The 25,669-nt window shown below is 38.9% G+C and overlaps 1 protein-coding gene and 1 pseudogene across 1 annotated transcript; both read left to right on the top strand.

Annotated features, from left to right (window-relative positions):
- Window positions 1–506: 506 nt before the first annotated feature.
- Window positions 507–23,389, top strand: DR1 (down-regulator of transcription 1). The gene is made up of 3 exons (XM_019919914.3): window positions 507–1,413; window positions 11,863–12,026; window positions 19,724–23,389. Exons 1-3 carry the CDS (start codon window positions 1,194–1,196, stop codon window positions 19,868–19,870), a joined length of 531 nt encoding a protein of 176 aa, XP_019775473.1. The 5' UTR covers window positions 507–1,193; the 3' UTR covers window positions 19,871–23,389.
- On the top strand, window positions 3,980–11,856 carry LOC101328029 (protein C19orf12 homolog pseudogene; annotated as a pseudogene).
- Window positions 23,390–25,669: the final 2,280 nt, after the last annotated feature.

The raw sequence follows: 25,669 nt of genomic DNA, 5'->3' as shown, positions 1-25,669 counted from the left end.
GCCCGCAGACCACTCCCGAGCCTCGGCTTCGTTCCTCTTCCTTTCAACCTCAATTCGGGCTCCTGAAGGTTAGCAAAGAGTTCTTTTAACGAAATCCAGCGCTCCTTTGTCTCCAAACTTGGCTAGGAAAGGATTCCGAGGCCTCAGCAGGCTGAGAGAAGGTAGTGGCGGCGATCCACCCTCGCCGGGCCACCCACCCACCCCAACCCGAGTCTGGCGCCGAAACCCCGGCGCGTGCTTGGGGTTCCCCGGTACCGCGAGGCGCGCCCTCGCCCGGCCACTGTTCCTGGTAAAGGGCGGGATGCCAGGACGCGTGCCGGGACAGCGGCAGGCGGAAGCCGCTGGCGGAGAAAACGGGCGGTTCCCGCCAGCGCGGGTGGGGGAAGGGCCGCAGCCACACCCGGAAGTCGGTCTGGAAGGGAGGGGGGAACATGTGGGGGCGAGGCTTCCGGTAGCGCAAAGGGTATCGGGAGAGGCTTCCAGCAAACCTTCTCTGGCTTCTGGAGGGACGGACCACCGTTTCCGCGGCTTTGGCTTCTGCGATCTGCGTTCAGGCTAAACGGCCACAGCGGCGCCACTGCCGCTCCCCTTGTGCCTGGTTCTGACCGTATTTGTTCCCCGGAGGCTGCCCCGGTTACAGCAGCGGCCGCGGCCGACATGTTGTGAGGCGGCGGCGCGGGTGTCTCAAGGATGGTTTGGCTGAGGCGGCAGCAGCGGCTGCTGGCGGCGGCGGCATTGGCGGCGGGGGCTCCGGCTCTGTAGAGCCCAGCCCGCTGGGTGTCCGTCCTGTACCGCGGCCAGACCAGTGCCCCTGGACCTTGCCTCTGCTCCGGCGCCGTTGGGGAACCGGTTAGGCGACAGCGCACGCCCCGCAGAGGAGACACGAAGGGGGTTCTCCAGTGCTCAGATTTCCGGACCACCTAGCCTTCCCCTCTCCGACCTGGGCAGTGCTGTCCCCAGAATCCTCAGCTCCCCCCCGCGAAATTTGCTCCCAGCCTCGCCCTGAATCTTTCACACACGCGGGTGTTCCACGCCCTCTCGAGCCAACCCCTCGCCCCTTAATTTTCTGCACCCTCTTCTCAGAGCGCCCCCCGGATTGCTCTCCGAGGGCAGCCTTTTGAAAAATCTTCGTGGAGCAGTGGACCAGAACTGGGGGAGTTTTCAAAGTCGGGCGCGAGAGATAGGAAGGTACGATGGCTTCCTCATCTGGAAACGATGATGATCTCACTATACCCAGAGCTGCTATCAATAAGATGATTAAAGAGACTCTCCCCAATGTCCGGGTGGCCAACGATGCCCGGGAGCTGGTGGTGAACTGCTGCACTGAATTCATTCACCTTATATCTTCTGAAGCCAATGAGATTTGCAATAAATCGGAAAAGAAGACCATCTCGCCAGAGCACGTCATACAAGGTAAGTGGTATGTGTGGGATTTTGTTTCAAAGAGGGGCCGGGGACAGTGCTAATCGCGTGACCCGTTCATGTCAAAGCCTTCAGTCCTGTCCCCTGGTTAGTACTAATAACTGAAAAAGCTGCGCGGGCATAGAAGCAGCCGGTGCCTTAAAATCCCTGTGTAATATTCTCGTGGTCCTTTTCAAACAGCGAATGCAGGTAAGGGTTTCAAACGATTAGGTCAGCTAACATCCCCCCAAATAAGGTAGTAGCAGCGATCTCAATTTACAGCCAGGTAAGCCCAAGCAACAAGAATTTTGCCTACCTGAAGTGGAAGCTAGACGTGACAACTGAGAAAGTGCCTGCCTAAAGTGGAACCTAGATCATGACAACTGAGAGAGGAACCCAGAAGTTCTGCCTTGGAGAATTAGAATTCAGACCAGAAGTTCAAGCATGAGTGGAAAGGGTACCCCTTCCCCACCCGACCTTTTCACCAGTGTAGAGGAAAAGATGAATTTTCAGAACACGAGTAAAAATATTCTTAACGTGCATGTTCAACGTTGTAAAGTTTATTAGTGTTGGATAGAGTGTATTTTCTGCTTTAAAAATGGTTTCATGGTCCTAACGTTAATCAACAAGTTGCCAAAGCACTCCAGTTCTATTCTGTAAGAAAAGGGGCAGTGTTCTTTAATTTTCCTTCCCCTCCTTCCTTACTTTCTTCCTTTTTTCTGTAGCTTGCTTTGTTCCATGGAGATAGATTTTTAAAGCTTGGGTTGAAAGATTGTGAGAGATGTTTTTCATGGAATATTTCCCCCTTGTTTCCTGCTGTCATCCCCATTTAGATGTAAACGCTTCAGCTTTTATTGAACAGCAGTTCTGAAAGTTTAACAGTTTCTTCTCTCATCTTGGAAAGGATTTAGTTCAGTTAATAGGGATTTGGGGGACCATATTCTGATGGTTTGTTTCAGGGATGGGGAGACATTTACTAGTCATAATGTTTTGGGAAGCACTTTCTGTGACTTGTACATGTACTCTTATGAAAAGGTTGCATTCTATTTGAGGTGATAACTTGCTTTTTATAATAACCCAATTAAAATTCTAGCAATTTCTTGATTGCTTTTGAAGTCAGAAAAAAAATCATGATTAATTTAATTTTGGTAGGCAGGCGGTTGTCTACCATTTTATTTTTAAAATTTAACTTTTTAAAAGGTGACTTCCCTATTATTCTGAAGTAGAGGACACATCTGCTCATATTCACCATATGCAGTATTTTATGGTCAATATTGACAAAAGGATTAAATGATTCATTTTTGATCCTTAATGATGTGTAGGAGATAGATTTAAAACATACTCTGCCATTTCCATTTCAGTACATAAGGAGAAAAAAAATCCCTAGGAAGAAGTATATTTGATTTTAAAGCTAGTGTTTTCTTCTACTTGTTTGGTGTACTCTGAAGTAAAATGAAAGCCAAGTTGTCTATGTTTCCTCTTGTGTTTTTATTTTTACATTGTATGTGCAGTTGTCACAAGCCTTTCACAAGATTATCCAACACAAATAGCTGTAATTACCTTTTACAACTCATAAAAGAGAAAAAGGATCTTTTATCAACATTGTCTTTCTAATGAAAATTGCAGAAGATTTCAAAAGGATCTGCCTAAACATTTGTTTACACCACAGAAGTGGGGATCATTCCAAAAATCTAAAAACACATTACAATCTGTCTTCTTGGGTAGAGTTTATTCTTTTCTAGGATATATTTAGATTTCTGATTGACATGATGGAAGAAAAGTGCAGCTGTAGTGAACAGTATGCTAAACAGCTCAACTTTGGAATATGCTAAATTCAGTTTAACATATGAGTCAAAAAGTTCCAGTGAAAGCATTTTCCCTGTGTACTGAGGATGATTTATTAATTAAAAAAAAAAAATCACGCATTAACCTGCTACAGCCTTATAAATTTACCTTTTTTTTTTAACATTGCCTTTGTTAAGTGGATAAGGACCTACATTTTAGCCCCAAATTCTCCCCAGTTAGGGGAATAGATTTTATACATTTATAATCTCATATTGATATCATATTGCTTAATCATTTAAAGAAACTTTTGTCTTGAGTGATTAAAATTTTTTAAAAGAAATCCTTAAGGTGTGTATTTTTTTAGGTGGTTAAAGTGTGTGTTTATAGACTAACTCTAGAAAGTTGGGTATGACATTTTTTATGCTGTTCTGTCAATGTTGATTATTTAAGAATGTAAGATATAGCCAAGTGGAATAATGTACGTTTTAAAGTGGTTTGATTTTCACATGTTGAAGTTTGGATTTTTTTGGTAATAAGTTTAATGAACTAAACTTTGCTTCAGAACATTTCACTTGCCACTTTGCTTTACCTTGTCAGGGCGAATTAAGCATTTGAGGCAGTTCTGTAAAATGCATGCAGAAGTTAAAATAATTTTATTGCCAGTAAATCTGAAATTATATAACCTAGTTAAAATTTTAAAAAATTATCTATTTTGCTTATTTTTAGTTTAAGAACATGGACTTTGAAGATCACATACACACAACAGAGGGAGTTCTAAGCTTATAAGGTGTTCCTTTTATTTCGTTGCTGGGTTTCTGTGAACACATATCTTTAAATGAGTACTAACATGTTCTGTTGCATTATGGAAAGAATTGACATTGAGAGTTAGGAGCTGCAGGTTCTGTACCGGAAAGTCTGGCCTTAGGCAAATCTGTTAACTAAGGTTTCCCCATTTATGTATAAATAATACTTAATGGTTTCAGGTATAATTAGCAATTACTGAGAATCTGTCAGGATTGAGAAACTTACATGAAATATGCTACAATAAATAATAATTTAAAAACTTTATAGTGATACTGATTGAAATATAAAGCTGAAAGTCTGTTATGTTTAACCTTACATCATGATGCCATTTGTAAAGCCAAAGTGTAAATAAGAATATTTTAAGTGATATTATTTTATTTCTGCATTTTAAATCTCTTGCTACATTTTTTTTTCCTCATGTTTTTGAGAATAGTAACTGAAAGTAGTGAAAGTTTGAAAAAGTCTCCGAGGATTCACTTCTTCAGCAGTTGTGTTGCTCCAAGCTCTGTGTTGAAGGACTTTTTAAAAAAATTATAACCCCTCTCACACTGGTACTTTGGTAAAATACAAAAAAAATGGATCACTAGAAAAACAATGAAATTTTTTGATACTGCATTCAATAGAAATAAAATTACTTTGTCAAATTGCTATGAAGTTTCTTCTTTTTCCCCCCAGCTTTTTGAAATATAATTGACATGTAGCATTGTGTAAGTTTAAGGTTTACAATGTAATGATTTGATGTGTGTATATATTATGAAATAATTACCACAATAAAATTAGTTAACACAGCCATCACTTCACATAGTTACAGTTTTGCCATGAAGGTTCTTAAAATGCTTACTTTGAATTTCCGTACTTAACTCATTGCGGACCATTACAGGCATTTCTGGCACAAGTCCATGGACCACATTTTGAGAATCTTGCTCTAAAGCCTAAACCACAGTCTGTTTTGGAAAGTGGATGTGGAGTAGTTTTGAAATCAGAGGATCTGAGTGATTGCAGAGAAGTTGTAATAATAAGAAGAATGATATTGTATTGCCTAAATAATCATCCATACTGAAATTTTTTTCTGAAGGGACATGTAATTTACATTGCACAATTTATCACATAATCAGGTGCTTTTCAAGTTAGGATTTTACTGTTTTCTTTAAAACTGGTATGTATTTTGTTTTTGTTTTCCTTCTGCCACCCAGCAGTTACTTTCGAATACTACTGTGTACTTGGCACTGTACTAGATACTGCTAAGGATATAAAGATGAATGATATTTGATTCTTGCTCTGCCATCCATCTCTCATTGTTGTCCCAGATTCCCACGAGTGGTGATACCATAGAGGGCATGATTCTTAAGGGTCTTTGTCAGGCCAGTAAGCCAAGAAGTCACTTTGGCCTACATCCTCTTAATATATTTTAAGCTAACTACATCACCTCCATACCTCCATCACCTAACATACAAACAAAAGAAAATAGAGAAATTAGAGAATGCTATTTTTTATATTTTAGTTTTTTCAAATGAAAAGCATGCATTATGCATATGAAGTATAAAGTAATTCACACAAATTCATGTTATAACAAAACTTTTTTTTTTTTTTTTTGCGGTACGCAAGCCTCTCACTGCTGTGGCCTCTCCCGTTGCGGAGCACAGGCTCCGGACGCGCAGGCTCAGCGGCCATAGCTCATGGGACCAGCCGCTCCGCGGCATGTGGGATCTTCCCAGACCAGGGCACGAACCCGTGTCCCCTGCATCAGCAGGCGGACTCTCAACCACTGCGCCACCAGGGAAGCCCTATAACAAAACTTTTGAGGAGTACATCATTTTTGGTAAAATATAAGATACGACTGTATTAAAATTGTTGGGTGGACATTTTTACCTTTTTTTTTTAAGTAGTTGTCTTAATATCTGTCTTTTGAATTGAAAAAAACATGCTAAATGTTTTTTTTTCCTTAATATTCCATGCACTTTTCTGGGTACAGTTTTAAGGTAGATGGCAGAGGGTAGCAGACAGACCTCTGAGAAACAAGTGATATGTGTTTTATCCACAAATTTTAAAATATATATATATATATTTTTTGACTTTTACTCTGAGATCCTTAGAGCGAGGGCCATCAATAGTCCATAAAATCCCTTTGTACAAATTAGAAAAAGGCACTCCTTCTGTGTATTAATTTTGTATCCTGCAACTTTACTGAATTCATTGATTTGCTCTAGTAGTTTTCTGGTGGCATCTTTAGGATTTTCTATGTATAGTATCATGGCATCTGCAAACAGTGACAGTTTTACTTCTTCTTTTCCAATTTGGATTCCTTTTATTTCCTTTTCTTCTCTGATTGCCATGGCTAGGACTTCCAAAACTATGTTGAATAATAGTGATGAGAGTGGACACCCTTGTCTTGTTCCTGATCTTACAGGAAATGCTTTCAGTTTTTCACCATTGAGAATGATGTTTGCTGTGGGTTTGTCATATATGGCCTTTAGAATGTTGAGGTAGGTTCCTTCTATGCCCACTTTCTGGAGAGTTTTTATCATAAATGGCTGTTGAGACACTCCTTCCTTAAAAACCTTTACTACCATCTGCCAGAAAAAGTGCTATAATAAGCATACAAATCTATGATGTTTACAGTATGAATGGCTCTCCTCAGATACGCTGCTGTTGTGCACTGAACCACCTGCACAACTGTTAACGGATGGCCCTGCTTAGGAGCCATTTTCCTTATCCTTCAAGATTCTCCTTTATGTAAAATAGGGATATTATTACTACATGATAACAGATGATGTAAAATATCCCCATTTAGAAAATGCTGTGTCCAGTTACTCATATCCGTTAGCCAAAGTGTGTTTAAAATTAGGATTAAAGTCAATGCAGTTTTGAAATTAAATTTATGGCTGCTCCTGTTGAACCATTTTATTGAGAGTACAGTGTACTCAGCATTGAGAGTATAGCTCTTTCAATAATATTAAATATTAACCTTGGACTTACTTGCAGTTTTTTTTTTTTGAAAACAGTGTTTTCAACCTTAGATGTGTTTAAAAGTGAGTTTTTTGTTTCTGTTTTTTAATTTTTAACCCAAGCCCTCCATGGTTTAAGGTAGATTGGATTGAAGTTTTTAATGTCTAGTCTAGTGATTCATGACATTTTGAAGAGTTCTCTCAAGTGTATTGACTTAATTTAGTAAATTTAATATACTTGTTCAGCTTGAATTCAGTGGTGTGATAATGCATAGCTATACATTTATTTAGGTCCTGTATACTTACTAGCATACTCTTAAGTGTAAGAGAAAAGATATAGATGAATAAAAAAAGTCCCGGCGCCTGCCAGCCTGTGACCTCGCGGCGCCGCCTCTGCAGGTCTGCGATGCCTGTCGCGGTGGAGGACATCATGAGGCTCCTGTGCTCCGTTTCCGAGGAGAGGAAAATGCGGGCGGCCGTCAGGCACTCTGGGAGGGGCGGCCTGGTCACAGGGGCCGTGGCCTTCGTTGGTGGTTTGGTGGGCGGGCCACCAGGACTAGCCGTTGGGGGGGCCGTCGGGGGTTTGTTAGGCGCTTGGATGACAAGTGGACAGTTTAAGCCAGTTCCTCAGATCATAATGGAGCTGCCATCTCCTGAGCATCAGAAGCTCCTTAACGAAGCCACTGCCATCGTCAGGCGCCTGGAATGGACAGACGCCGTGCAGCTGACCATCCTGGTCATGGGCAGTGAGGCCCTGCAGCAGCAGCTGCTGGCGATGCTGGCCAACTACGTCACCAAGGAGCTCCAGGCGGAAGTGCAGTGCGACGGCTAGGCCTCTGCTCCGGGAAGCGGGGTCCATTTAGATGATTCCCGCCGACTCATGGAAGGTGACTGGGGAGCTGCAAGAAGCCCCACATCATCAGAATATTACCCTAAACTGTAGCGAAGTCTCTTGCTGGAGAGGCTGGGGCTGTGCTATATCATGTTCTGGAAATTATTTAAGATGCCGTGTTTTGTGGCCGTGTGCACCTGTGTGCCCTGACAACCCTTCAACTGGGAAGCTGGTGAACAGTAAAGCCGTGACTGCTGCCACGTAGCGGCAGTTTTCTGAATCTACTCTCGCTCACATAGGGGCTGGAAGAAGGTCTTCACGTTCAGCCTTCTCATCTCATCACGTGAAGATGATACCTGTCCAGGCAGCCGTTGCCTGACCAGCCCTCCCTTGGGACCTTGGGGCTGTCCCCTGCTGGAATCATGTTTACCTCTTGAACGCCCCTTCCCCACCCAGTGACTTCTGAGTGGCCTCAGGGAGGGGGCAGTTGGCCTGCTGAGTGAAGCCACAAACGTCAGTGGCACCCAGCCTCTCCCCCAGTAGCTGCCCGACTGGGCTCTCGCCCTCCCAGGGGCTTGCTTTCCCCATCTGAAAAGTCATAGTAGTTCTTGAGTGATGTTTTTTAAATTAAATATTTTCAGTAAAATTATTGCTCTTTCTGAAGTGGTAGAATTATAAACTAAGAAATGTGCCCACCCTAAATTTCACCCTAAATTTCCCCTAAATGTTTTCTGAACAACAACAACAAAAAGATGAATAAAAGATGAATAATATGTCCAAGTTAAGGGACTCTTACATGTTAGACACTGTGTTGTTAAATGCCATAGGTTAATCACTTGTTGATTTCCACAATCCTTAAAGTATTAAAAATATAATAGTGAATACTTAATTTTGCTCCTTCTGTGGGCCAGCCTGTGTTCTTAGCTCTTTGTTTATATTCATTTATTCTTCACAGCAACCTGATCTGATGAGATGTAGGTACTGTTATTCTTGTTTTAGAGGAACAGAGGTGAAGGAACTTACCCTGACTCACACAGCTAATATGAGGCAGAGCTGGGAGTCAGTCCCTGTGGGGCTGCAAGCTTAACCACTATAGTGCTTCTGGCTGTAGGAAGATATTGTGAAATAGATGCTGTTTTCATTTTACAGATGGGAAATTGAAGCTTAGAGATACTAAGTAACATATCCAAGGTTATACAAATACAGTGACAACCAAGTTCCAAATTCTAAGTCTATCTTATTTCAAAAGGGGGAGATTACTTCTGTCTAGGAGGATCAGGCAAGCTTAATTTGAAGATATAGTTTGATCCAGGCCTTGAATGAATTACTGTCAGCACGAATGTGGGAAACTGGTGCCTGTTGGGAAACATTGAGCGGTCAGGTTTAACAAAGTATGCAGGGATTTAATGGCAGAAATAAAGCTGGGAAGGTAAGTGGGGCTAGATCTTGGAGAACCTTGTTGTAGGGCTAAGGAAATAAGACTTTTCTTTTTTTAATTTATTTATTAAAATTTTTGCCTGCATATGGTATTTGTTTTTCTCTTTTTGGCTGCGTTTGGTCTTCGTTGCTGTGCTCGGGCTTTCTTTTAGTTGCAGCGAGTGGGGGCTACTCTTCGTTGCAGTGCATGGGCTTCTCATTGCGGTGGCTTCTCTTGTTACGGAGCACGGGCTCTAGGCATGCAGGCTCAGTAGTTGTGGCGTGCAGGCTCAGTAGTTGTGGTACACGGGCTTCGTTGCTCCGCGGCATGTGGGATCTTCCCGGACCAGGGCTCGAACCCATGTCTCCTGCATTGGCAGGTGGATTCTTAACCACTGCGCCACCAGGGAAGCCCAAAACTTTTCTTTAGAATAAGAAAATAAGACTTTTCTTTAGAATGTGGTGGGACACCTTAAATCATTTACTGATTTCTTTTGGTACTGTCTCCAGCCAGTATTATTGAAAATGCACTACTATGCTTGTGCCTTTAAAAAAGAGAAAAGAGGGACTTCCCTGGTGGCACAGTGGTTAAGAATCCGCCTGCCAGTGCAGGGGACACAGGTTCGAGCCCTGGTCCTGAAAAATCCCACATGCTGCGGAGCAACTAAGCCCGTGTACCACAGTTACTGAGCCTGCGCTCTAGAGCCCGTGAGCCACAACTACTGAAGCCTGCGCGCCCAGAGCCTGTGCTCTGCAACAAGAGCAGCCACCACAATGAGAAGCCCGCACACCGCAATGAAGAGTAGCCCCTGCTTGGGGCTTCCCTGGTGGCGCAGTGGTTAAGAATCCGTCTGCCAATGCAGGGGACACGGGTTCGAGCCCTCATCTAGGAAGGTCCCACGTGCCGTGGAGCAACTAAGCCCGTGCGCCACAACTACTGAGCCTGAGTGCCACAACTACTGAAGCTTGCGTGCCTAGAGCCTGTGCTCTGCAACAAGAGAAGCCACCCAATGAGAAGCCCGTGCACCGCAACGAAGAGTAACTCCCGCTCGCCGCAACTAGAGAAAAGCCCACGCGCAGCAACAGAGACCCCACGCAGCCAAAAAAAAAAGAGTAGCCCCTGCTCGCCGTAACTAGAGAAAGCCTGCGTGCAGCAACGAAGACCCAATGCAGCCAAAAATAAATAAATTTATTTAAAAAAAAGAGAGAGAAAAGATAAAACTTTGGCTTCTAGCATTGACACTTAAAAAATAATGTCTGTCAATTCAAGTAAAAAATTCAGGCTGCCTAATTTTCACTTAATTTCCTACTATACTCCAAACTCCTTGAGGCCAGGGATTAGGTGGTGGTTAATTTGGTAAACAGAACTCAGAATAAGAATAATGTCTTATTGAAATTTGGGGGGAACAAGGGGAGGGTCTGTAAGTTAATTAAAATTCAAGTAATAGCAGTCTGCTTTTTGGCATCACATTATTTCTAAAGACGGTTTATGAAAACAGCTTAATATATGAAATAATTAAAGTTGTAAGTCATTCAAAATGCCTTAAAAAACACAGCTTATATGGGAATGTAGATTTTAAAGGTATATTTGGTATTCTCCTTGAAGAGCAAATTCCTAAAGTTGGAACTTAGGGCATCTTTACTGAGGGAGTCTGGCTCATCATAGTTGTTGAAAGACTGTAAGAACTGATGAACTAACTTAAGTTCATTTACTGTGTTTTTCACCACCTATATTTCATCAGTGGCTCAGAAAGCAAAATATGATTTTGGGGCCTTAACATTTAGAAAACTATATAATCTTAAATACAGTGAGCCAAAAGGAAATTTTATGCTTTGTCTTTCTGGATTACAGAAGGCCTTTTTTTCTTACAAATTTTTCTTTCTAAATGTGAAAAAATAAAGGGAGATAATTTTTTGTTAATGTTTCTTCCATCCTTATAGTCTTCCTTTATCCCAGTTTTTCTGCCATGTCACTTTAAATATTTTTATAGTGTTTCCTGTTAAGTTTTATTTTCAAGGGAAACTTTGGTTGAATATAAATGCTGAATTTCATAAGCTCTTTCCACCAGTATTTCTTAAACTTAGCAGTTTGAGTGTCTTTGCTAAAAATACTAGTTTCCTGTTGGTATATTAGACAAAAGAACTTATCTATTCTTTCATCTTATCCTGCTGAAAGTTAGAGCATGTGTTACCAGCCTACTTTTTCTAAGCCAAATGGTACAAAATATGTTTTATTAACAAATATATTCCAAATATTTGCTCTTTTTGTATTCTTTGAGAAAGTGATGACTTAATGGTTGATTTACTATGAGTGGTATAGGAAAAATGTTTTCTTACTAAAACCACATGTTCTTACATTGGACTTTTTTTTTTCCTCCAGGAAATGCTTTGGTTTTTAAAAAATTAGAAAGAAAAGGAAAAGTGAAGGCCAGTGCCTTGAAATGTTCCTTAAGTTTTAACTAATTTGCCATCTAATATTAAGAAAGTTAGATAAAATATTTTGTCTTAGCCATACCGATGATTGTTGTGCAGCTATAAAATAGGTAAAATTATTAGAAAGCAACAACCTTCCCCTCCAACACCCAGCCCAAAACCCTCACCAAACTTAATGTTCCATAGGTGAGAGAAAAAGTTGTGTTTTTACCACTTTTTCATGTTTTCATATTTTCATTTCCCCAGCACTAGAAAGTTTAGGCTTTGGCTCTTATATCAGTGAAGTAAAAGAAGTCTTACAAGAATGCAAGACAGTAGCATTAAAAAGAAGAAAGGCCAGTTCTCGTTTGGAAAACCTTGGTATTCCTGAAGAAGAGTTATTGAGACAGCAACAGGAATTATTTGCAAAAGTAAGTAACACATTTTAAATTATTTTCATCTGAATCTGACCCTGTTTACTAACCAAAATCATACTGGTTTCTAAAATCATTTCCTTAGTCAACATACGTACCCCCAAATATTTTTTCTGTGGCTGATTGTTTGATCATAGAGCCTGATGTTAGGTCTGGCTAGTTTTTTACTTTATATAAAAGCAAATACTTGCAGCAGCCTATTTTCTGAGAACAACTCCAAATAACTACTGAGATTTTATTTTGATGTTTTTTCAGGCAGAATGGCCATTTAAAAGCATGAAAAGTATACCTAAACATTCTTAAGATTTAAAATGATAGACTGGTGAGAAAATATTGTATCAAATTTTTAGACGAATGGCATATAAGAAAAATCTGATTAACATCTACTTTGTAGTTAAATTAGGTCTTTAATACACCTTTAAAACATTCTAATCTTAAAAACTTTGAAGGGCCAGTGGAGCAGAGAAAGGGAGAAAACTTTTCTGCTTTCTTGCTTGTCACAGTTCTAATGTCCAGTCTGTGAAGGATTAGCAACAAGTACTAATATCCCTTTAGTTTTTAAGAAAGGAGGGGGGCTTCCCTACTGGCGCAGTGGTTGAGAGTCCGCCTGCTGATGCAGGGGACACGGGTTCGTGCCCTGGTCCGGGAAGATCCCACATGCCGTGGAGCGGCTGGTCCCGTGAGCCATGGCCGCTGAGCCTGCGCGTCTGGAGCCTGTGCTCCGCAACGGGAGAGGCCACAACAGTGAGATGCCCACGTACCGCAAAAAAAAAAAAAAAAAAAAAAAAAAAGAAAGGAGGGGACCACAGGGAGCTGGGACTGAATGGAATTTGTGGCTAGCCTCTTAGAATTTCACCAATGTTATCTCTGTACCATCTTCTGGGCCTGCCTTGGCCCATCCTTAGAATCCTGGGTACCTTCTTCATTCCCTTCCAGGTCCCCTTGGTGGCAAAATAGAAGCAAGCTCTGTAACACATTTCGGAGCTATCCTCTGTGGAAGACCATATTTTCCAAAGATGACTGCTATAGTATATCTCACCCCTCGTGTTCTCCCCATGGTTCACTGTTCCTTGGTGTTATAGTAGAGGCAACAAAGGCTGGCAGCATTTATTACCTAATAAAAATACCTAGGGATGAAGATAAGGGGATGCAGAAGCCCACACAGCACAGCTTTCACATGGAGTGAATAGACACTACAACCAGTATGCACACATACCCCATGCTGATGGCAAAGACCAACACAAAAAAGCTTTCCATCAGTCCTTTCCACTCAGGCATGGGATGCAACACCTAGAATACCTACAAGTATGCAGGGCAAGAACAAGAGGAAGAAATTGAGAGAGAAAAATTGGCGTTTCCTTCTTCTCTACCAGGTTCCTTGAAGCTGGGGAGAAGACAGTTACAGAGTACAGTGATTCTTGAATGTGACTGAATATTTACTCCACATAAGGCTGAGAGCTTAATAACCTGATTATTAAGAATGCAAATCACTGTTCAAGGCAAAACTTATCAGCTGGGGCTGAGGTACCTTAACGGTATTTTTACTTTCTCTTCTCTGTACCTCCTCCCCACCTACCCTGCAAAGGCAGGGGCAAGCAATTATGAACTTGAAAATTTATGATAACAGCTTAAAAAATAATCCATTCCATTTTTGGGTACTACTAAAATGCTCAGATTGCTCAAGCAAACTGTCTATATGTAAATACTTTTTTGAAATAAAGCATTTGACTGACTTTCCAGTGGGAAGATCTTGAAAGTTAGACCTAAATCGTTGGGCCAGAGGTTGTTCTATGGCAAACAGGATGTAAAATATGGAGTGTTTCAGTTCCATAGAGATACTTATTTCATCATGGGAATAGAGCTGTATGGTCATTTATAAATGTCTGTCCCTACCATTAGTCTGTAAGCTCCCTGAGGGCAGGACCCATTATTAGTTGTATCTCTAGCACCCACCTAACATGGTAACTAGCACAGGGGGAGTATTCAGTAACTATTTGTTGAATGGATGACTGAGTTGGGTTGGTAAGTCAAGGAAGCACAGAACTCTAGGGATGGAAGAGACTTTTGAAAATCATTTACTTCAACCTTGATGTTCCAAATTACAATTCTGAGGTTCAAGGAGGTTAAAGAACCTATTCACCATTATTAAAAAAAAAGAGGGGAGAAGGTGATATTGTTTTTTCCCTACAAAGTTCTGGCTTCTCATTTGAAATTGAAAGACAGGTTTGGTTTGAATAGAATAAGAATTGCTACCAGTTACTGTAATTACCATTAGAACTGGGAAATACCATTTTAGGTCATCTCTTCCAGATGAGTACCATAACTGATCTCTTTGCAGTCATAACAACCAGTTTGGTTTATATTTAAAAGCATTTGAATTTTAAGTGTTATCAAGGACTAGACAGCAGATACCATTTAAACTAATAAGGAAGATAAAAGCTTACCAACATTTGAGTTCTAAACATGTGTTAATCATGTTGCCAAGTAATTTACCAGTATTATTTCATTTAATCCTCACAACAACCTATGAAATAGGTGCTAAAGTGGAAAAGCCTTTGAGGCAGGCATGAGCACATGCAAACAGTGTTATAATCCTTATGAATATGAGGTACCAAATGAGGAATGATAATTTTTTTTAAAAGCTAATGGCAGACTTCCCTGGTTGTTCAGTAGTTAAGAATCTGCCTGCCAAAGCAGGGAACATGGGTTCGAGCCCTGGTCCAGGAGGATCCCACATGCTGCGGAGCAACTAAGCCCGTGCACCACAACTACTGAGCCTGCGTTCTAGAAGTCTGCCAGCCACAACTACTGAGCCCATGTGCCACAGCTACTGAAGCCCGTGCGCATAGAGACTGTGCCCTGCAACAAGAGAAGCCACCGCAGTGAGAAGCCCACGCCCTGCAATGAAGAGTAGCCCCCACTCTCTGCAACTAGAGAAAGCCCGCGCGCAGCTAGACTAGAGAAAGCCCGCTTACAGCAACGAAGACCCAACACAGCCATAAATAAATAAATTTATTTATTAAAAAAAAAAAAAGAGGCATGAAATAGCAAGATGTCTTTAAAAAAAAAAGCTAATGACTATTATTTATTGAGTCTCTACTATTGCAGATCACCTACAGGGTGCCAAAGGAAATATTTGATAAAAGGAAAATGGTGCTCTGCTAAATACGTTATATACTTTGCAGAGTTCTTAATGAGTAATACAAATTTTACTATACCCATTTATGCCTTAAGAAACAGACTCAGAGATAGAGAAGCTTGCATGAGATCAGATCATTTGTTCTACAGACATTTATTAAAGTCTTCACTATTTACCAGATATAGTGCTAGGTGCTAGGCTTCTAACAGTATAAAAAAGAGACATGGTTCCTATCATTATGAAGCTTAGTACTGGGAAGGATTGACTTAAACAAATGAAAGGTAAGTACCTTTTGACTCCAAAACCTGTGCTCTTTCTACTATACTGTGCTAATGCTCTAGCCACCATTTTGTTTGCTTAAATTTATTTTGGAACTTTTAAGTGAAATGAACATGCTTTATCGTTTCTAGGGCAAAAAGATGAATGAAAAATAACTGACTGACTGCCATATCTGTCTTCAGCTCTCTACCCTTGTCATCTATTTTGTTTTGTTTTTTTCCCCTTATCTCCCTTCTTTCTTGCCCTGACCTATGGGTGAAAATACCCTAGTATTTCTTTGCTATTGTGAGAAAAATCAGAAGAGAAGTAAAATTATAGCAGCCGCTTAGTACTTTTTTTCCTAGAGCATAAAGTACTTTAGTCTTAAATATAAAAGGAACTGATAAATTATTATAACATCTTTTACATAACTTTCATTTCACTTAATCATTTAGACTTTATTTTATATGCCAAAACAATAGCAGCCTCATTTGAAGCTATCTTTGACTGTTAGCAGCAAATATTTGTTTGTTTGTTTGTGGTTTTTTTGCGGTATGTGGGCCTCTCACTGTTGTGGCCTCTCCCATCGCGGAGCACAGGCTCCGAACGCGCAGGCTCAGAGGCCATGGCTCATGTGGGATCTTCCCGGACTGGGGCACGAACCCGTGTCCCCTGCATCGGCAGGCGGACTCTCAACTACTGTGCCACCAGGGAAGCCCTAGCAGCAACTATTTGAAAAGGAGGTAATCTAATATGTTGAGATTAAAGTTAGCTGTAAATTATAAATGAGTTATTTTAGTGTGTGGAAGTGGGAAACTTAAAACACAATGAAAATCTCCAGAAGAAGTGAATTAGGAAGTATATGCCTACTTACTTCTCTTTCACTCTTCCATTTTAGAAGGAAAATACTTGGGATGGATTGGGTGAGAAGCAAAAGGGAAAAAAAGAAAGCAGAATAAATACACTGAAATTTTTAATTTGTGGAAATGAATACAAATAATATTTACCAATCAACATTGATTTTAAAGACACTGGAATGCTTTTATGTTCAGAGAGAAAAGTATGGGTGCTGATATGGGGTGATGATACCTAAAAGTCAGTTAAATTTTTAGTGTAACCAGTACATGTCTTTGTAGATCATTGAGCAAACTACAAGATAAAGCAACTTTGCAATAAGACCTGTGTAGAGACTTGAAATTATTTGAATTATCTTTTATGTGCCACAAAATTGTATCTATTTATAGTTGATTAGGCCACAAAGTAGGTATTATTAAGTTGATTAAATCAATATATTTGGTTTGCCCTACCATTTTCAAGTATTTTCTGTGAAGCGTTCTCAGTCTATTTTGAACTCTGGGTATTCCTGCCATAAAAGTAAACATGCCTGTGTTTTATGGAAATATTTTCTATATTTCTTTATAAAAATAGGTAGAAGTAGTTACTAGAATACCTGGTCTTTAATTTCCTAAAAAAACACAAATAACGTTTTTGTCTTGTAGGGAAGGTATAATATAGGTATATTAACAGCTGTATTATGATGTTGACTAGTCTCATGAGGAAGATGTAAAGAGATCCCCAGGTACAGAGATATCACATTAGATTTTAATGATATAGGAGTGTGCCAGTTACTAAGCAATTATCTCAGCATGAAACCATCCTTTCTATGTTCTGCTTTGAGACTGGGCACAGTACTCTGCAAACCACATTTCTGTTTTCTAGCTGACTTCCTTTAGACTGTGCTGCCAGTAGGGGGCTCTAGAGGGAGATTACAGGGCTGGATGAAAGAAGGCACATGTTCCTTTCTTTTACTTTCAGTTGGCTTCAGGTTCCTTTGAGCAACCCAGCAATGCATCACCCTGGCTGCATCATTTTTTTCCTGTAGTGGGAACTGAATCTGGTTTGCAGTTTCTCTAATACAGAAGCAGCCTGAACATGCATCCCCTTCCTCAAGGATTTGGGTCTCAAACCTTGAGGCCCTCCTCTGAGCTCAGAGATGGTAGTAGTACCAGCCAATTTATGCCCTTTCTTCAGAAGTCTGAGTTTCATTTCCATGGGTTGCTGCTCTAAGCTTCCAAGTTTTAAAAATCCCAGCCTCTTCCCTTGTTTCCCCCAGTTTTAGGGTTGGTGGCTGCTTTCTGTAGTTGCCACCCACATATCTTAGTGTTCATTTCTTGCCTTTTCAGTTACCTAGTTACCACCTTTATACTTGGTTAATAATCTTTTATATGACATTCTTTCTGTTTCCCTGACTAGTGTAACTTCTATCTCCTGATTAGACCCTGAATGATACTGGAAGGAATCAGGAACAAACTTAATGGAGAAACTAGTATTTCAGTTTGACTTGAAGGAAGAGTGGAATTTCAGTAGGTGAAAATCAGATTTCAAATAGAATGACTATCAGCATGAGTAAAGGTAGCAAAAGTGGGAGGGTATGATGTGTATTTAGGAAACACTTTATGTTTATCTAGGGGTTTTTTTGGTTTGTTTTTTTTTGGAGCATAAGACAAATGTTTTGAAAGAATATTAGAGAAATACATTGGGGCAGACAGTAATTTGGAGGATCTTGAACTCTAGGCTGAGAAATTTGGACTTAATTGGTGACAATTAAATGATTTTTTTTTAAATTACAGATTAAACAAATTTATTTTATTTATTTATTTTTATTTATTTATTTTTGGCTGCATTGGGTCTTCATTGCTGAGCGCAGCTTTCTCTAGTTGCGGCGAGCAGGGGTTCCTCTTCACTGCAGTACACAGGCTTCTTATTGTGGTGGCTTCTCTTGTTGCAGAGCATGGGCTCTAGGCGCCCGGGCTTCAGTAGTCGTGGCACGCAGGCTCAGTAGTTGTGGCTCGCAGGCTCAGTAGTTGTGGCACACAGGCTTAGTTGCTTCGAGGCATGTGGGATCTTCCAGGACCAGGGCTCGAACCCATGTCCCCTGCATTGGCAGGTGGATTCTTAACCACTGCACCACCAGGGAAGTCCCTAAATGATTTTTTTTTAAGTGTAGTAATTTTCCCCTAGGAATGTTTGGATAATACATTTATGACAGATTATTAAGAAAAGTTAGGGATTTACATGGTAAAATCTTAAGGTTGTGCTGAGCCTCATTGTTTTCCCACAAAACATTCATCCAGTCAGAAACTACTGGGGGCCTGTATGTTGGGAATGCAACAATGAATATGGAAACATTTTCTATTCTCCACTCTAGTGGAGAAAAAAGATGTATACTTACATAATTAGAGAACAAAATGGATAGGTATGGAAATGCATAGAGAATTACAGAATATGAAATAGAGCAGAAAATGTGACCTAGAAGGACCAAGAAAAACTGAAAACTGATGTGTGTTTTAAATGATGACTAGCAATTGGCCATTCATAAAGGAGGGTATGAGCCAGGCTTAAAGAATACTTCTGAGAAAAGACAGAAATGGAGAAACAACATTGTTTTGGTAAACTCTAATGGGAAATTATATGATCTTTTCAAAAACAGATTCATTTTTCCCTTCTTGGTGTGGTTTTTCTGCTAATGGATGAAATTAAATTGGGAAGGAGCCTTAGCTCGTGCAATAGGGCATGTAATGCATATGTATGCATCTTGGTTTCTCAAATCCTGTGGTGGTTTATATAGAGGATATTTCAAATGAATGGATTTTAATTATCCCACTTAAATTCAGTACTGGATAAATAATTTTCACTAGTGTGTATGTGGGAAGAGTATGTTCTTTGTGTGTACATACGTGTGTATTTACAGAGAGAGGGGAGAGGGACAGAGGAAGAAAGAGATGTATCTATAGAGTAGGGAACTGTGATAGAAACTTAAAAGAAATTCAGTGTATCTGGTGCATTCACGTACAGTACTTTTCCCTAACAGAGGTATTGTACTAGTGAACTTTTAAGCCACAGAAATAATTTTTAGATTGCAAATGTTTACGTCAAAATTATGAGTTGAGAGGACAGAAGAATCAAGTGAAACAGAAGAGAGAGAAACACAGGGAAAAGGAACCAAAGAGTGAATGTTGTGATTTTTCTTTAAATTTTTTTAGGTTCTTCAGTTGAACCATTATGTAGCATAAAAGGAAACTTTTATCGAAAATTTTTATGGAAACTCTCCTTAAGAAAATTGAGAAGAAGCAATCTCTAATTATATTTTCTTATAGAGTTCATGTTGTCCTCATGTACAACAACTATATCATGGTTGGAAAATATCCAAATTTGATAATGACTGAGTTTATGAAAGTGTGCATGTTGTAGGTTTTTTTAAAAATTACTATTTTTTTTTTATGTTTTTTGTGTTTAGGCTAGACAGCAACAAGCAGAATTAGCCCAACAGGAATGGCTTCAAATGCAGCAAGCTGCCCAGCAAGCACAGCTTGCAGCTGCTTCAGCAAGTGCGTCCAACCAGGCAGGATCTTCTCAGGATGAAGAAGATGATGATGATATCTGAAATTCACCAGCTGAGTTTCTATTTCCTCTATAAATGTTTTTCCCTGCACAAGAAAACAGTGAAAGAAATGCTTATCTGTAATTTTGTATGCATCTTGGTGGACTTGCCATTGGTATTCTAGGGATGTCTGCCGTTAAGTTTCATCTATTGTGTGCTATTCATGTAAAAACTGTCTCTTCTAACTATTGAAAATTTAAGGCTCAGTATAATATCAATTTTGAATTTTTAATGGTGTTTATGAAATTTTAGATAGCAGTGAGTCCTTTATTTGATCAATAAACAGTGTTACAGAAAACTTCAAGTTTATAAAAATACAGTGAAATTTATACAGAAGCTCTAAATCTTCATTTGCATTTCCTCTGCCCTTTTAACTAAACTAAAAATTGGGAATTTTAAATTATTGGGGGGGAGGTGCTATGTGATGCAGTAGATATTAGATCAGGCTGCTGAAAAAACAAAGAGTTCAGTTCTGTAGTATTTGGATTTTTTGTCTTTTAAAATGAGTATATATACAGGCACTAAATATATATGCTCAGATGAATATACTTGTTTTAAAAAAATCTCAAACAAGACATTCAAAAACTAGGGTGAGTATGTTCAGTAGTAGTTGTAAAATTTGGTAGGTTATGTTTTGATTTTGTTTTTGTTTTATGTGGAGGTAAAAACTAAAGTTTTATTATAGCATAATTCATCTTGAGCTACACTATTACATTTCAAAGACTGCCCCGTTTTGAGGACTGTCATGATTCTTAGTATTTCACTCCAATGATTGTTAATAGTATTACTTGCTTAGTCCATCCATGTTTATTGGAACTTGTGAAACAATTGCTTAGGTTCCGTTGGTTTAACTAAGGTTCATGAATATTCAAACCTTTGCTGGGGGAAAGAAATGAAAGTTAATGAGCATGCTTGCTATAAGACGGATTTTTTTGTAATTTAACTTGTAGTCATAGTTTACTTATTGTTTTTAGCATTACTTTTACAATTTCTTGACTAGATGGCCTAGAGTGTCCAATGCTTCCTTTTGAAATGGCATCATTGTCTCCATCATAATTGAGCTTTAAAAAAATGATTGTTTTATTTTGTTTAAGAAAGTGTGTCATAATTGATCAGCCCTATATGAAACATAGTTTCAACCTGCTCATTACAAGGGAAGAGCTTTAATTTGGTTCCAGTAAATAAACTATGGTAGTGATTTTTATAGGAATCCAGTGTGTTGAAGAACTGGCCTATTGTTTGTATTTTGAAAACAGAATGGAAAGCCACTTAAGATAGTATGAAGTAATCTAAATTCCTATGTCAGTTGCCAAATCATTTAAATTTGTATATTCACCAGGTCTAAAGACAGATGGCAGATGCCAGGATTCCAATTTTAATTGAAGAGCTAAATAAGTGAAGTTTACAAGTATTAGATTTCTTAATGATCATATTTTGCAGTTTTAGAAAAAGTGAAATATTGTCATACATTTATTAAATACACTTCTTCCATGCCACAACTAAGTGAATCTTGCTTAATGTTTTGAGTTGAAGTTGGTATTGAATCCATGAAGTGCATTTGGACAAAATAGAAGGGATTGTTTTTTTAAAAGTTTAAGTACCAAAGGTAGTCTAGTCTAAGAAATAATAAGTTAATAAGTGTTGGCTTTTCTAACTTGTACTGTAACATCCTTATACTTTCTATTTTAAGTATATCTGTTTCTTATGTAAACAACTTAGATATTTTTCCATACTTTTTTTTTTGATGCAGAGTTCAGGTTAATTAATATTTTACTGCATCTGATAATGTATTATATGTTTGAATCCTAGTGACTTTTCATTTTGACATTCTTGTGATTTTCATATGCTATATTCTTCAAGCAATAAAATCTGATGTGTTTTATAAATTGTTTTTATATTTAATAATCTATATAGATTAATGGCATGAGATTTCTATTATTACCATTTTTACTAGTTTCAAGAATCCTAGGCCCAAAAGACATTTTGATCATTTGGTATATAGTACTTGACTTTCTCCTCTGTTTGCTGTTATTTCAGAAAATGTGGTTTTACTTGTATTTTTGTAATTTACAGTCCTAGGGTGCAGGCATAACAGAGCTAATTAAGCAGTATTTTACTCTTAGCTTATTTTTTAGCAGTTAACTATTACATTCTGTCTGTTGAGATTTTTAAAATCCTTTGGAGAGAGAAACAAAATCTTTACGGTTGTTGAGAAATAAAGTTATTGTTTAGTAAGTATTTTCCCCACCTCCTTGAATATATGTCTTTTTCAGCAGATTATCAGGTAAGTGTTGAAAAGGCATCAATTTTTAAACTTACATATACCATACATATAAGTACATAAATAAGGGTTTTCACAATTAAACATACTCATTTTGCCAGCCCTCAGATCAAGAAACAGAGTGTTAAGAACATCCCAGAATCCCTCCTTTTGCCCCTGTCTCAGCACTATCTTCTTCTTCCTCCCCAGAAGTAACTACTATTCTGACTTCTAAAATCAGTTCTGCCTGTCTTTTATTTTATGTAAATGCATACATAATACACTCTTTTTTTGCTCATCATTATATTTGTGAGTGATTGGTTTCCTGATGCCACTGTAATAAAGTATCACAAACTTAGTGATTTAAAACAACACAAACGTATTCTCTTGCAGTCCTGAAGATCAGAAGTCCAAAATCAGTTTCATTAGGCCAAAGCTGAGGTTGGTTCCTGAATCTGCAAATTAATTGTGAGTGGAAAATCTGTTTCCTTGTCTTTTTTTTAGTTTCCAGTGTCTGCCTATAATCCTTGGCTTGTGGGCTCTTCCTCCATGTTCAAAGCTTCTGCTTTTATCATCACATCATCTTCTCTTGTTTATAGTCAAATATTCCTCTACATCTACATTTAGGGCCCACCTGGATAATCCAGGATAATCCCCCATCTCAGGATCCTTAATTTAATCATATCCACAAGGTCTCTTTTGTCATATACGGTAACATTTACATGTTCCAGGGCTTCAATCCTGGATATCGTAGGAGGCTGTTACTCAACCTACTAGAGTGAGATTCATTCATATTGTTGCATGTATTTGTAGTTCATTCATTCTCATTGCTGAACAGTATTTCATTATCTAGTTTTATTATATACAAAATTTATCCATTCTACCATTGATGGGCATTTGAGTGGTTTCTGATTCTGGGCTATTATGAATAATGCTGTGGAGAACATTCTTATACATGTCTTTTGGTGAGTGTATATATGCATTTCTGTTGAATATATACTTGGGAGTGTAGTTGTTGGGTCATGGGGTGTGCATGTATTGGTGTTTACTATGTACTGTCAGTTTTCCAGAGTGTTTGTAAGAAGACACCATTTTAATGTGTACTATAATAATGAATTACTATAATGGTCTAGTGGCCTGAGAATGTTAATGAATTTCTTGAAATTCTTAAATTATACCAAATGAGTTATACTTGCTACAGCAGGTCTGTTATTTAGTATGAAAGCAAGAGGAAAATAAAGCAAAAGTATTTGTTCTTGTTATTATTATTAATTTTTTTACATCTTTATTGGAGTATAATTGCTTTACAATGGTGTGTTAGTTTCTGCTTTATAACCAAGTGAATCAGTTATACATATACATATGTTCCCATATCTCTTCCCTCTTGCGTCCCCTCCGTCCCACCCTCCCTATCCCACCCCTCCAGGCGGTCACAAAACACCGAGCTGATCTCCCTGTGCTATGCGGCTGCTTCCCACTAGCTATCTACCTTACGTTTGGTAGTGTATATATGTCCATGCCTCTCTCTTGCTTTGTCACAGCTTACCCTTCCCCCTCCCCATATCCTCAAGTCCATTCTCTAGTAGGTCTGTGTCTTTATTCCTGTCTTAGCCCTAGGTTCTTCATGACATTTCTTTTTCTTAAATTCCATATATATGTGTTAGCATACGGTATTTGTCTTTCTCTTTCTGACTTACTTCACTCGTATGACAGACTCTAGGTCTATCCACCTCATTACAAATAGCTCAATTTCGTTTCTTTTTATGGCTGAGTAATATTCCATTGTATATATGTGCCACATCTTTATCCATTCATCCAAGGATGGACACTTAGGTTGTTTCCATCTCCAGGCTATTGTAAATAGAGCTGCAATGAACACTTTGGTACATGACTCTTTTTGAATTATGGTTTTCTCAGGGTATATGCCCAGTAGTGGGATTGCTGGGTCATATGGTAGTTCTATTCGTAGTTTTTTAAGGAACCTCCATACTGTTCTCCACAGTGGCTGTATCAATTTACATTCCCACCAACAGTTCAAGAGGGTTCCCTTTTCTCCACACCCTTTCCATCATTTATTGTTTCTAGATTTTTTGATGATGGCCATTCTGACTGGTGTGAGATGATATCTTATTGTAGTTTTGATTTGCATTTCTCTAATGATTAATGATGTTGAGCATTTTTTCATGTGTTTGTTGGCAGTCTGCATATCTTCTTTGGAGAAATGTCTATTTAGGTCTTCTGCCCAGTTTTGGATTGGGTTGTTTGTTTTTTTGTTATTGAGCTGCATGAGCTTATAAATTTTAGAGATTAATCCTTTGTCAGTTGCTTCATTTGAAAATATTTTCTCTCATTCTGAGGGTTGGCTTTTGGTCTTCTTTATGGTTTCCTTTGCTGTGCAAAAGCTTTTAAGTAACATTAGGTCCCATTTGTTTATTTTTGTTTTTATTTCCATTTCTCTAGGAGGTGGGTCAAAAAGGATCTTGCTGTGATTTATGTCATAGAGTGTTCTGCCTATGTTTTCCTCGAAGAGTTTGATAGTTTCTGGCCTTACATTTAGGTCTGTAATCCATTTTGAGCTTATTTTTGTGTATGGTGTTAGGGAGTTGTCTAATCTCATACTTTTACATGTTCTTGTCCAGTTTTCCCAGCACTACTTATTGAAGAGGCTGTCCTTTCTCCACTGTACATTCCTGCCTCCTTTATCAAAGATAAGGTGACCATATGTGCGTGGGTTTATCTCTTGGCTTTCTATCCTGTTCCATTGATCTATCTTTCTGTTTTTGTGCCAGTACCATACTGTCTTCATTACTGTAGCTTTGTAGTATAGTCTGAAGTCAGGGAGCCTGATTCCTCCAGCTTCGTTTTTCCTTCTCAAGATTGCTTTGGCTATTCAGGGTCTTTTGTGTTTCCATACAAATGTGAAATTTTTTGTTCTAGTTCTGTGAAAAATGCCAGTGGTAGTTTCATAGGGATTGCATTGAATCTGTAGATTGCTTTGGGTAGTAGAGTCATTTTCACAATGTTGATTCTTCCAATCCAAGAACATGGTATATCTCTCCATCTATTTGTATCATCTTTAATTTCTTTCATCAGTGTCTTATAATTTTCTGCATACAGGTCTTTTGTCTCCTTAGGTAGGTTTATTCCTAGATATTTCATTCTTTTTGTTGCAATGATAAATGGGAGTGTTTTCTTGATTTCACTTTCAGATTTTTCATCATTAGTGTATAGGAATGCCAGAGATTTCTGTGCATTAATTTTGTGTCCTGCAACTTTACCAAATTCATTGATTAGCTCTAGTAGTTTTCTGGTAGCATCTTTAGGATTCTCTATGTATAGTATCATGTCATCTGCAAACAGTGACAGCTTTACTTCTTCTTTTCTGATTTGGATTCCTTTTATTTCCTTTTCTTCTCTGATTGCTGTGGCTAAAACTTCCAAAACTATGTTGAATAAGAGTGGTGAGAGTGGGCAACCTTGTCTTGTTCCTGATCTTAGTGCAAATGCTTTCAGTTTTTCACCATTGAGGATGATATTGGCTG

This window comes from Tursiops truncatus, chromosome 1 (assembly GCF_011762595.2).
Source record: "Tursiops truncatus isolate mTurTru1 chromosome 1, mTurTru1.mat.Y, whole genome shotgun sequence".
Classification (NCBI taxonomy): Eukaryota; Metazoa; Chordata; class Mammalia; order Artiodactyla; family Delphinidae; genus Tursiops; species Tursiops truncatus.
This window is presented reverse-complemented; position numbering and strand designations above follow the sequence as displayed.

Bases quoted from the DNA above. Each gene is read 5' to 3' on its own strand.
- DR1 (XM_019919914.3), top strand. From the start codon at position 1,194: ATGGCTTCCTCATCTGGAAACGATGATGATCTCACTATACCCAGAGCT. The intron at 1,414-11,862 runs GTAAGTGGTATG...TCATTTCCCCAG, and splicing joins GCCAGAGCACGTCATACAAG to CACTAGAAAGTTTAGGCTTT. The intron at 12,027-19,723 runs GTAAGTAACACA...TTTTGTGTTTAG, and splicing joins AACAGGAATTATTTGCAAAA to GCTAGACAGCAACAAGCAGA.